Source organism: Heliangelus exortis, chromosome 22 (assembly GCF_036169615.1).
Source record: "Heliangelus exortis chromosome 22, bHelExo1.hap1, whole genome shotgun sequence".
NCBI classification, from domain to species: Eukaryota; Metazoa; Chordata; class Aves; order Apodiformes; family Trochilidae; genus Heliangelus; species Heliangelus exortis.
The window spans coordinates 7,052,266-7,064,955 of NC_092443.1; the positions used below are offsets into that span (position 1 = coordinate 7,052,266).

The 12,690-nt window shown below is 39.3% G+C and overlaps 1 protein-coding gene across 4 annotated transcripts in view; it reads right to left on the reverse strand.

Moving 5' to 3' along the window:
- Nucleotides 1–12,690, reverse strand: part of NEK6 (NIMA related kinase 6) — a 54,895-nt gene that overhangs the window by 24,691 nt on the left and 17,514 nt on the right. For 2 of the 4 annotated variants that reach the window (XM_071765986.1, XM_071765990.1), the window contains exons 2-3: nt 9,428–9,549; nt 618–758 (exon numbers count right to left, since the gene is read on the reverse strand). In XM_071765986.1, the coding sequence (XP_071622087.1) occupies nt 618–758; nt 9,428–9,520 (234 nt within the window). In that variant the 5' untranslated portion in view covers nt 9,521–9,549. Of the gene's footprint in view, nt 1–617; nt 759–9,427; nt 9,553–12,690 lie in introns of all 4 variants that reach the window. The other 2 variants (XM_071765987.1, XM_071765988.1) reach the window with 1 other exon arrangement.

The following is a 12,690-nucleotide window of genomic DNA, read 5'->3' on the forward strand; positions in this document are numbered from 1 at the left end:
CTTTCCAATTTGTATATCCTCTACTGTAATGAGTAAATACACAATCCCCAGATCAAAGAAAGATCAAGGTTTTCTTTACTTTGAGCCCACTAAAGTGCTAGTGATGGGGGAAAATTAATTTTAGAACTTGTAGGAAGTATTCTAAGCAGCACAAAACAATGATACTAGTTAGTGAATTTGCTGTCATGATTTTCAAAACAGTTTAGTTACTATTAATTTCACCTGGTAAATGAAAGATAAAATGTTTACTTTTTTTCTTTTAATCAGAGATATATCTTCCACCTATTTCTCTGTAATAATTAAAAATACTATTGAGCGTTATTATTCATTCTGTAATAGCCAGGGAGTAAAGTCAATAGAAACAAGAGTTTAAAGGATGTTGGAGGATTAAAGGGAAATTTCTTCAAACAAAATGCTGTTCTGAACACTGCACAATACTTTTAACCAAGTTACAAGTCTATACTGCTGCCATGAAAGTTTTTCAGAAATTGGTCAACAACTCATCAGCACATACAGACTTTTTGCAGTGAAAACAAACTATTCAGAATGGAAACTGGGCCAGGATACGTGGGCTACAGGGAGAAGGTGGACACAGAGGATACAACTGAGATGTTTACCTGAACTTTCTTTAATGCCACAGGTTTTCTGTCCAGAAGACAAGTTGCTTTGTAAACTTCACTGAATTGTCCTCGTCCAATCTTTTTCTCTATCTGAAAGTCTGCCAGTGTGCAGCGATAGGGGTAGGATGTTAAATGTCTCTGTTTGGGTGAAAAGAAATTAAACCAATGAAGTAGAAAAAGTGATACAAGAACAAGAATTTGCATTCTCAATCTGTCTACTTTATGACCACAAACCAGCAGTTTCTATGACTACTCATATCCAGGAGGATTAAATACCCACAGTAAGGATTGCCCAGCAATAAAACCAAGGAAATTGGGTGTTGATTTAGTGTACAGTGGATAACAGAGTAAAGATCACCAGATGCACACACCCTCCTGCTCTTGTTTCTGATGGTCAAGAATTTAATCTAGCCTGATAAGAATGTAGTACATTCTGATCATAAATCCATTCATTCCTAGTAAGATAGGCTGAATGAAACTAAATGACTTTTTTAAAAAGGAAATAGTCTTCCCTTCTGTGTAAGTAACTAATTAGTCCCACACTGCTGTCTCCCTGGTTACACACCTTCTCATCAACCCTGGCTGCTTGTGTCACTTGGGAGATGCTGATGGCAGCTCCTGAGCAGGCTCAGGTAAATACCCAGCCAGGCAGGTAGGCACAGAGTGATGAGGATTATGTACTCCATGGACTTGGAACAGCTCCCGAGAGCCATCCCAGTCTCTTCTGTAATGAACACAACTGCTAACCAATGTTTTAAAAAAGATATTATGAAAATTAATCTCTTAAAGTTGCCATGCATGCCAAACAGAATATTTTCCACCTTCAGCATCTTGAGCCATTTTTAGAGTTGCCCTCAAACCCCACAAAGAGACAAGTACCCAACCAAAGCTGGTGGGAGGGAGGGTGAAAGGGCTTCCAGGGCTGCACCAGTTTGCACCTGAGCCTTTAGCAGACAGTCCCAGCACAGTGGTCAGGGAAAGCAGGTCAGGGGGCTGGAATGTTTTCAGGAGATTTCTATTGCTCCCACTGTCATTTCCTAGCCCAGAGGGCTAGGGCTGGAATTTAAATTTAAAATTATGGTAAAGCTTTGAGTCCATCATCTTTTCCCAGCACTATGTACAAGCAGTGCAAGGGTCTCTTGGAGTGTGTACTTACTTTGACTAGTAAGTATGTTTGGAATTATTTTGCAACAGAAATAAACAACTGTTATTCAACAAACAATAAAAAGTATCAATCAGACATTTGAAAAAGCTTTTAGATTTCAAAGTGTCTGTGCAGCTCTGAACTACAATCGCAGTTACTTGGCAGAGGTTTTGTAAACAAAGTTGTAAAATTCAACGTTTTTAAGAAAACTCACTAATAAAGTCCCCTAAATAGTAGTATCTGACCCAAAAACTGCATCAATCAACCATGACAAGCTATTTTGAAAACTGGCACCTTCACAGCATCTTTGTCACAATAAATAAAGGAGAAATCATCAAAAGCTACTTTACACTGCAGGTGCACTCAAGAAAGTGATAAATGCTGATGATACAGAGATGCAAATGTAAATCAAAGAGAGTGAAAAGACTATCAGGTCTTTTTGCTGCCACCTTTCCCTCCCCATCTCTCTGGCACTGAGAAGCTGTCTGGCTCTGGAGCTTGCTCTGCACTTCCACACCACTGCCCCACGTCAGCTGTGGGGAATTTACTGACCAAAGCTCTGCAGTTGTGGAGAGGGGAGGAATGGTTGGTGAACACAAAACCCTGGGTAGTTACAAACTCCAGAGAAGATAAAAATGCAATACCACATGTCCAGCCCAGGCCTGCTGATTCAAGTAGGCATGTACTGGAAATTTAACTCCAGGCCACAATGATCATCAGCTTTCTTAGCATAAGTTCCCCTAAAAGAGCAAACTTGCCCCTTTTCAGTTCAAACAACACTCTAAGTAATTGTTTTTGAAATGCCAAGGCCACAGGTAAGTTTTGCCAGCTATCAACATGAGCACTTAATTATTCTCATACTGTGAAAAATAGTTTTAATTTCTCTAGGCAAAAGATGACAAAAATCTGAATTTGTGAACAATAACCTAGAGAAATGTGAGGGCTGCATTAGAATCTGCAGTTACTGGTGGAGGCAAGTCACACAAAAAGAGGAAGCTAATTTCATCAAGTATTTCCTTTAAACAGTTCAGGGGGTGTTTCCCTTTCAAGAATCATTTTACTCTGCCCTGTACTCTGACAGATGCCCAACCAGCAGCTGCAGTCACAGTTTTTGGTAGCAAGCAAAGGTAGGTTACTCTGGGTACTTGTGCTAGGCTTGAAATTATTCTGTGTTTACAAGCTGTAACCCAGCAAAAATATTAAAATGAAGATCCAGGATTTAAGTTTTGCTGTGTATAATATACATTAAAATGGGAGTATCCTTTCATTGCAAAGGAAGAAGGTAGCCTGTGGGTTATGAGATAAACAGCAGAATGTTAGAATAGCACTGCTTTATTATTTACATACATTCCCCTTTAAGTTACTAAATTATCAGCAAAGTAAGGCAGCACAGGATAAAAACAGACAAGCAAACAGTCAAAGGAATCAACCCCTGCAGCTTTCTCAGTTTAAATTGGTTGCAATCTCTCTTTGCAGGGATTTGATAAACAATAGTACTCATCAATATACATTACAGTAACACTGGAATACTCATCTCATTGCAGGGAGTACAGAGGAAACATTAGTTTACCTGGATTTTTCTGTGTGGCAAAATCACCAGAAGAATTCCTGAACACATGGATTAGTTTGGCTGGACTGGTAATCAACCAGGAACTTCTCCATTTCCCAACTTTGTTACTGGTACTAAGCAAACTAATTGAGCTGTGCAGTAAAATCACTTTACCAAGCCAAAACAATGGTGTCAGATTATAAATTACAAGATGGTTTTTCATAAGTAAACATTAGAAAAGAATCAAAGCATTTCCTTACCCATGAACAGCCTAAGCCAGGCTCTTCTTGAGTAATAAGAAAGTCGGAGCCAAAGCTTTTCTAACTTGGAGTAAACATTCATAGGAGAGGCAGCAGTTTTAACAAGATTTCATGAAGCAACTACCAGAAAACTTCCTTTTTAAGGAAGAAATCCACGCTTCAATCAAGGATGGTATCCATTTGCCCTTCATAAATCATTGTGTGTTTAAACCAAGAGCATTTAAGTGTAAATTAATATTTTAAGAATGTGCCAAGAAATACATAGAAATTTCTTAACTTGAAAATATAAATGCATGCTAGGCAAGTGACAGGGGGTGTGTGTGTGTGTCCTAACCACTTTCACGTGGTTAGCACATAAAGTCTGCTTGCCATGCTAGAATTAATGCTGGGTGATGACTGGACACCTTAGCTGATATGTTCTGGCATCCTCCAGGACTACAGCTGCACATTTACATATGCAATGACCTAGATTTGCATTTGCTATCACAACCTATCAGACCTAATTAAAGTAATGGAGCTTCCATACAGGCTAGAAGATGTTTGATTATGGTATAAACCAGAGAGCAGATTCAGGTTAGACCAAACCACACCAGAAAGCTCCCTACTGATCACAGCAGCCCATTTTCCTATATGTCTGTTTAAAATTAACCTTCTGATGCTTTAATGTACTTAAACATAAGCAGGTAGCTCTTCTAAACACTGTGACAAGGTTGTACTTAGAATGCCTAAGAAATAGCTGTCTCCTCAGAACACCATCCCTATAGCCTGGCCATGCATCCATTTCACTCATTTCATTACTTTTGACAAGGGAAATTCCATTTGTTTCCAGTTCTGCATTTAACCACTACAATTTTTCATAGTTGTCAAAGAACCAATGTCTATTCATTCAAGTAACCCATGACCTTTATTTCTGCAAACCTCTAAGTTTTCATACACAGATACAATCTGTGTGTAAAATTAGAAACCACCACCTTTAAAATACAGTTAAAGCCAAGCCATTGTCTCTGCAGAACAGGTTTAAAGGTCAGCGAGGGAGCTCGAATTCTTGAATTAAGAAAAAAAGTATAAGAGAGGAAAAAACAACCAAGAAACCCCTTCAGCCTCCTCTACAAACACTATGAAAATTGGGGCTGTTTGCACATTTCTGCTCCCAGGCAGGAGACAGTCTGGGAAGAACTAGTTTTGAGACAAAGGCTGTTCTCTTTATCCACACAATCAAGTCTCATTCTTCTACTACTCCATGAAAAAAACAACACTAGATGTTGAAGTCAATTAATTCCTCATTCATATAAAGGGGCTATTCATTTTTAAGAAGAAATGCAGAGATTATTCCAAGAACAAGCTATTCTGGACAATGTCTCTGGCATACATGTTCTTTTGGATGTAGTCACTGATGCGAGAACAAAAATTTCAAAGCTGGCAAAAGTATACAACAACAGCCCCTGTCACAATAGTTCAGGAGAAGTTTGCCAGAACTTCCAGCCTCAAATTTTGAGGAGTTATGAGATTTTCTGCAGAACAGAAATAGTTTTATAATATTGAAAAAAAGAAATAATTCCAATGCAATAAAAACTTTGGTTATATTATCTTGTATGCACTAGAACAGATCTAGTGCAAGGATCAGAAATTTAAATAATGTTTAATAGGAATGTCTATATACCAGATTATAAAGCAGATACAGAGGATGACAGACAAACTCCTTGCTATATGCTTGCTCCTTGTGAGAGGATGCAGTTTCCAGTTCTGCTTCCCCATTTTAGGGGATGCTGTTACAGTGCAACGAGAGGTGCCCAAGCACAGACAATGCCAGAGTACAAACATACCTAAAGTTACAGCTGGAGATGTGATAAAATCCCTTCAAAACCCTCCACACACGGCTATAACCACGTGCAGGTAGGATAGGTTTGCAACCAGAACACATTTCCTGGACTATTTTTAATTAGTAGACTTTCAATATGCAGAACAGTTTATGTTCAGCAAATGAATTTACCTCTTTGTAATTATTTAAGAGCTGGGGAAAATCTGAAGTCCTGAGAACACTGTCCAAGCAGCCTTTCCTGCAGCCTCTAGCCCAACATTTCAGGCAAAGGAGAGCACTGAGACACTGAAGACAAAAATATCAGTGAAATACTGACGTGCTGCAGAGTTAGTTATGACTCCTTCTCCCAGAGGCAAGGGGAAAAAATAAGCCTGAATGAACTGAGAAAAGGGGAATGCTGGCTGCTAATTGCATGATAGATAAGCTCAGAGTGCTAATGTTAATTAACAACAAAGTTGTTTTACAGCTGACTGGCATACAGAAAACCCACGCAGTCAGACTGCACAAAGGGCTACAGGGTCACAAGATGCTTACATTATTTGTACTCAGCATAAAAATTGTTAAAGACTGGTTAACCAACAGTTAAAAAGTCAGACACTACAATCTTCAGATGCCAATAAAAGCCTCTTTCCTGTAGAGCCACGAAATGAAATATTCTTCAGAAGAGTAAAAACATACTCGCCCAATTAATTTTCTGAAATCTCATTAAAAAATTTAGCCCGACTAAGTCATACACTTCTGACCTGAATTTTAATTATCTTTATGCTGGATATAAGGTTTTTTCTTGTATTTGCAATGCATCATTAATTTTAAAGGAACGGTTTCCTTGCTTCTAAAGTGCATACTTCATCTGACTGACATTTACCATACACTCATTTCACCTTTAAGAGACATCTGCAGGAGTAGATGGGGAAGCTTCAGCCCCTCCACTTGAACACATGCACAGTATAAGCAATGATTTACTACCAACATCACTGCTTCAAACCTCTTTATGTCCCAAATTATACACCCATCTCCACTCAATAATGCCTACCTGAAAAGAATTTTGCCTACTTTGAGGTTGAAATCCCAGTGTGAATTTATGAGAAAACATTAGAACAGATTGATTAAAAAAAGAGCTTCTAAACTCACAGGAGATGAGGAAACTTTTAAAATATGGATTATCCTTCAAACAGGTAGTCAAGTAATTATTGAAGAATACATCAGGTTTTTCAATTTGCAGCTTCAGAACTAGACTACAGTCATCATAAAATATCCTTAACCTGACCTGTTACCTAGACTTTAGAGTTTTCTGAAGAACTTGACTAGAATTTCAAAGTTTTAACATCTCTGTCAGCAGATATTTGTGCTAGCGTATGATAAGGGAAGAGAAAAAACACCAGCTTGAAAATAGTAGTCCAAAGTGATACTCACAAAGAAATTAATATTTACATAGTAATAATCTAAGTGCTTCAGAAAATTATCAATTGGAGAGTCCTTGCTGCTGGATGACCTGTTCAAATCAACCTTCAATTTCCAACCCAAAATGGAACTACCATGAACAGCAGAGTGCTGCTAAGCTGTGTGAGTATATAAAAGACTTGGTTAAAAGTGAGTTAGTGTTTATTTAGCACAAAAACTTGTCAGAAATAATAGCTATTTTTATATCATAGATTTACTCCTAAATAACTTCTACTGCTCACTGCTACAAATACCAAGTAATTCAGAGACTTAAATAATTGTCACTTTCACTCTGGAACATTACTAGAAAATAGCAATGCTGGGCAGGTGAGGGAGCCAGAAGCCAAAACTGAGATTTTGTTGGTCCTATTTATATATTAATTTACTCCAGAAAATGTCTAAATCCAAAGCATTACTCATAAATGCCATTTTATTATTAAACTACAGTAGTTAAAGGCAGAAAGAAAAGGCTGATAGATTTACTCAGAGCTCTATACAAACCAGTAGTAAACCAGAAAAAACAGCTGTCAGGATTGAAAAAAAAAAAAAAAAAAAAAGCATTAGGAAGCAGAGTAATTATAGGAAAAGTTTCCAGGAGAGGAGCAGACTGCTGCTCTGGTCTTACTAGGGGTGACACAGGAGCTTTATGTGAAAGGGCTGGGAGGAAGAGGGGGCTATTCCATACAGAAACACCTCCTCACTCCAGATTTTAACTTTTGCTCAAATTCTGTTTAGTTTATTTCTCTGCTTCTGTTTTTACCCTTGCCATTCATGCCATTTCTTTTAAGAAAAGCTTGGTCAGTTTTTCCTTCCCAAGCCTCTTTCTCTTCCACAGGTTACTGTAGAGCATGTCTGCATTACTTAGATCTTCAGAAGAAAGAAATTATGTGATTTTAGATTCTTCCAGGTAATAGTTACCAGAAAATAGAAAATTATATATATAATTATATAATTATATATATAACTATGTTCCTGTAAAATCAGAAATACATAAGTGTATCCTGACAACAATGTAAGATAGTCTGCCTTCTAAATAGTACAGTTTTTGTTAATTTCTAAACTGAGTTTGCTGAAGAGATGCATTTTTTTAAAAAATTTATAGTAGACTGAATATTCTTGTTATTCAGCTTTAAAAAAATTTTATTTAAACAGCAAAAACAAAGCAAGTCTTTCTGCAATCCTAATTCCAAACTAGATAACAGTTACTACAGAGACCTCCATTAACACATCTTGGATATTAACGGAGTTGAGAGGAGGTTTCACTGAACAATGACCATACAGCAAAATGAGCCCACTCAGCATCAGTGTAACAGCAGAACATAGATTATTAGCTACTAATTACACTTAACTATGTCATTACAAATTCTAACATGTGCTCTAAGATGCCATGAATGTATCTGCTGCACAGGAACACTTCCTAATCTTGTTCATGAAATAATTACAGGGGCTCTATCCTGCCAAATGAGGCAGTAATTAACCCTAATTGCTCAAAATGCAACTGGCTAATTCTAGGAGATTAATCAAGGGGATTCAATTATTATTAAATGACTTAATATGACAAATTGCTACATTAGGAGAGGGGGGCTTTGCTCCATACAGTGCTACTTCCCCAGCAGTGCTGCAGGAGCCACGCTCCTCGCTGTTCCCTGTGTGCAGGCAGCTCACAGCTCTGCCAAGCAGCTCTCTGCTCAAGCAGCTTCCCAACAACCACTGACTGCTCAAGAAACCTGGACCAACTACCACTGCACACCTGGAATGACAAACTGACACCCAGAGCCCCCTCCCCAGGATAATGTTACACCACAGCTGCCAAGTCTTCCTTCTCCCAGCTTTTCCGTGATGTTTTTTGTTTACTTGTTCAGATGTGTGGAGGTGAAACCCAATCGTTCTGATAAATGGACAGTCTCAAAAAACCAAGCAGCCAGAACTCACAAAATCCAAGTTTGATGATTAGAGGGAAGGCACCACCACTGCATGAGCCTCAGCCCACTGCTGCCAAAAGGCCGGGAAGAAAGGAGGAGATGAGCTGCCACAGTGAAACTTGATAATAGCACAGACAAAGCATCTTGTGGGAGAGATTCCAGACACTCACAGGAAATGAAGTCAGAGCCTACAGTTTCATGTAGGATGAATTTTTTTCTTGTACTTGGTAATTACGTCCTCAGCATTTATTATTGAACTATAAAGGGAAATAAAATACATTTATTCCCTTACACAATCAACTCCTTTTCTTTGGCCTTGTCTTCAAAGAATCAAAGAGATGAGAAATCCAACACAGTTATCTGAGATAATTTTAAAATACTTGCTTTAAGCAATATTCAGACTATTTCCTTTTTCTCTTATTATCAAAAAACTTGAATCAGGAAGCTCTATCTGGCTGACTGGCATAATTCCAAACTGAATATACCTTGAAACTGCTATAACTGCATTATAAACAAAGGAAGAAGGAAGAAAAAAAAAATTAAAAAGGAAAAAGAAAAAAAAAAAGGAAAATAAATTTAAAAGAGGCTAAATGCTAAAAAAATCTCTAGACCTTCTTAAAAGGAAGGGAAGAAAATATGGAAGAAGATAGATTAAAGGGAGACATGCACTTACCTGAGGATCATGCTGGTATTCCTGCCCTGGCAGCTTGCAAAGAGGGTTGTTCTGGTCCCCTAGGTGGTGCGGATGGTTCTGCTGCCCTTCCATGGTATCATACCAAACTCTGCCTCACAGTTCTGCTGGAGTTAGAAGAAAGAGGGGAGAGAGGTCTCATCAGTGTCTGTCCAGCACTGAAAGGAAGAAACTCTTTCTAGGGCTGTGCCTACATCTGGTTCTAAGTTGAGATGGCAAGAACCAATTCCTCCCTTTCTTCCCTCGGGCTGAATCCTGCACACACTTCTCAAAGGAAGGAATCACTTCTCCCCCAGGATCCCAGCTGGGCTGACAGACAACACACACACACACACACACACACACACACACACACACACACACACACACACACACCCCTCCTGCCACCTGCAAGCAGAGAGGACACAGCAACAGGTCTGAGCTGCCCTCCCAGCCACCTCCTGCAGGGGTGAACTTCAACTGCAGCAGATACTGGGTGGACAATCCCAGAGAGCTGAGCACGTTTCCATGTGTAATACAAAGGCAAATATCCCACCAGACAGCCGTAGCTCTCTTTGGCTGGAGACAACCCAGAAGTGCAGTTTTACCCACATTCCTTCCACCCCACCCCCAAATTACAAGTTTTCATGCAGGTTGGTAAGCCAGAGGAAGCAGGAGCTAGAAGCAGCATGAGATTTAATGAGATCAAAGAACAAACAAACCAGAGAACATTCCACGGATGAATTTGTTCCTGATTTACCTGTGACAACCACTAAAAGCACAGTTGTCCAGCAGAATTTTCTACAAAAATTGCAGAAAGATTAAGTGGCCAACACAAGCAGTTTCAGAACCTTGTTTATAGAGTTTTGGCAAGTATTTGCTCTGTGACAGAACAAAACCTGACCACATTAATGTATTAATAGTGCACGCCTGGCACTTGGGCAATGACTAACCCTTGATTTAAAATACGAAGGTATTTTAAATATTTGCAGGAGTGGAAGAGAAAATATGATGCAGAAGAATTTCTGTAGCAAGTTGGGGTTGGTTCTTCTTACAGTTGTCAGTGAAACAAGCCTCTGGCTCTGGCAGACCTTTCCCAAGTAAATGAACTTTCTATATAACCCTCACTAGAAAAGAGCCAAGAGCTGGGGTACCTGCTGCAAGTCTGCAGGGACTGCTGTTCAGAGTCAGTACTGTGGAACTGCAGTGGGAGAAGGACAATCATGTTATAGAAGGAACATGTTTGATTTTAAGATATCTTCAGTACTGGCATCTGAAGGTTTGGCAGTAACCAGATGAATACTTCAAAAATAAAATTGTCTCTTAACATCAACATCAGCCTGTCCTATGAAATTCTTACCTTACATTATGCTGCCAGAATTACCTTAATTATTTCCTTACTCACAATTTGAAGAAAGACCCTTTACTTGCAGGGAGAACATAAAGTACCTCTTTCTTTTCTAAGTCCACAGACTGAGGCAGTGCTTTCTGCAGGCTACTGACAGCCTTGCTTCTCACCACTTATCTCCAAAGGAATTCAGAATTTTCACATTTACAGCCTCGAGATAAAAGGCATGTCCAGGCAGTGCCACGTGAAATACCTTTAGCTTAAGAGTTATCAAACATTGTATCTACTGCATCCTGCCTTCAGAAGTGACTAAAGCTCAAGAAAATGGAACTATTTCTGAATACGAGAACCTGAATCATCTGACCATACACAAATCTGGGACATTCCTAAGAGAACTAACTTTCCAGGTGCCACAGGGAAACGCAGGGTACCATGACTTGCCTGGAGGGATTAGGCAGTGGGAAGGCAATTCCCAGCTCAGGTCAGCCTGGCTGCCAGCAGCTCAGACGGGAATGTAGGAGGTGGAGTCCTGGGGTTCGGTCGCTGTTTGTTTAAAGCGGTACCGCTGGGAGCAAAGGAAGAAGTAAGAACAAAATATCAGCTTTGAAAAGAGATATGGCACAGCTCACATGACACCAGCTCAGCCCGCTGACACCTAGGGGACAGCGTGTCCTACTCCAGGCTGTCAGCTCAGCTATTCTGGGCTGCTGGCAGGCACAGGGCATAGGTAGACTGGAAGGGGGATCCCTGGGAAGGGGCTTGGAATAGAAGCCAACAATACAAAGGCACTCTACTATGTCAAAAAAGGAACGCAGACGGCACAAAATTGTAATTCTACAAAATTATCTTTTAAAAAACTACATAGCAAATACTGTAATTATATTTTTAAACATGAAAATGTGGAGCAAAGGCCATGACAGTCCCTTACAACTGCACGCAATACAACCTTGTCATTAACAGAAGTGTTTGAATGAGATGGAGCATTCCAAAAGCCATATCTCAATTCCTTTGAAAAGGAATGATCTTCCCCAAGTTATTTGGATGACTTGGAATCCCCCCCCTCACTCAGGCTGTATGGGTTAGGATGGAAGCAGCTCATGCCAGGAGCAGCTGTTTCTACATGCAGCATGATGTGAATGTTAACCACACCGCTGAGCTACGTAACACTTCAGCTTAGTTAAAGCCCATAATGCCTCCTTAACTACAGTTAGTTATTAATAGTTAATGAAATACAGGCAGTTAATAAAAAAATATGGAAAAATTAATTGCCTAAGCAGCAATCTTAAATTCAACACTTAATCCAACAGGATGAACTGGAACTAGTGGTCACTGTGTCTAAACCAATGTTCTTTCTCTCCATCTAAATTGGTCTTTGAGCTGTGTGAAAAGTGGGAGAAAATACATCTACTATCTGGTGTATTTTAGGTGTAACTCTAGTAACAACTGGACTAAGATGAACACATTCACTTCACACATCACTTCTTAGCAGCAACAGTATCATTGACTCAACAGAGCACCAAAGAAACCAAACAGGGGGAAAAAAAAAAAAAAAGGTACTCAAGACAAAACCAAGCAGTGACAGTAACACTCCAGATCTGGTCTCATTTCCTTATTAGCAAATGGGGGTGGTGGTGGGGAGCAATTGCAGACAAATAAAATGAAGATGTTTTTATCTGTTTAGACAGTAAAAAACAATAGTAGGAAATAAGACACAAGTTTTGGAATGAGCTCTCAACACTGGCATGTCTTTATATTGTTTTAGCTCTGCACTTTCATTTCTCAAGTGACAGGCTTTTTAATTCCTGCTTCCAAACTTCCTACAAAGCTTTGCAGTGTCAAACATTTTCAGACTGGGTCTTGACCATGACAGTAAATGAAAACATTTTTAAACTGCATAAAGCATCACATATCTTTCCAG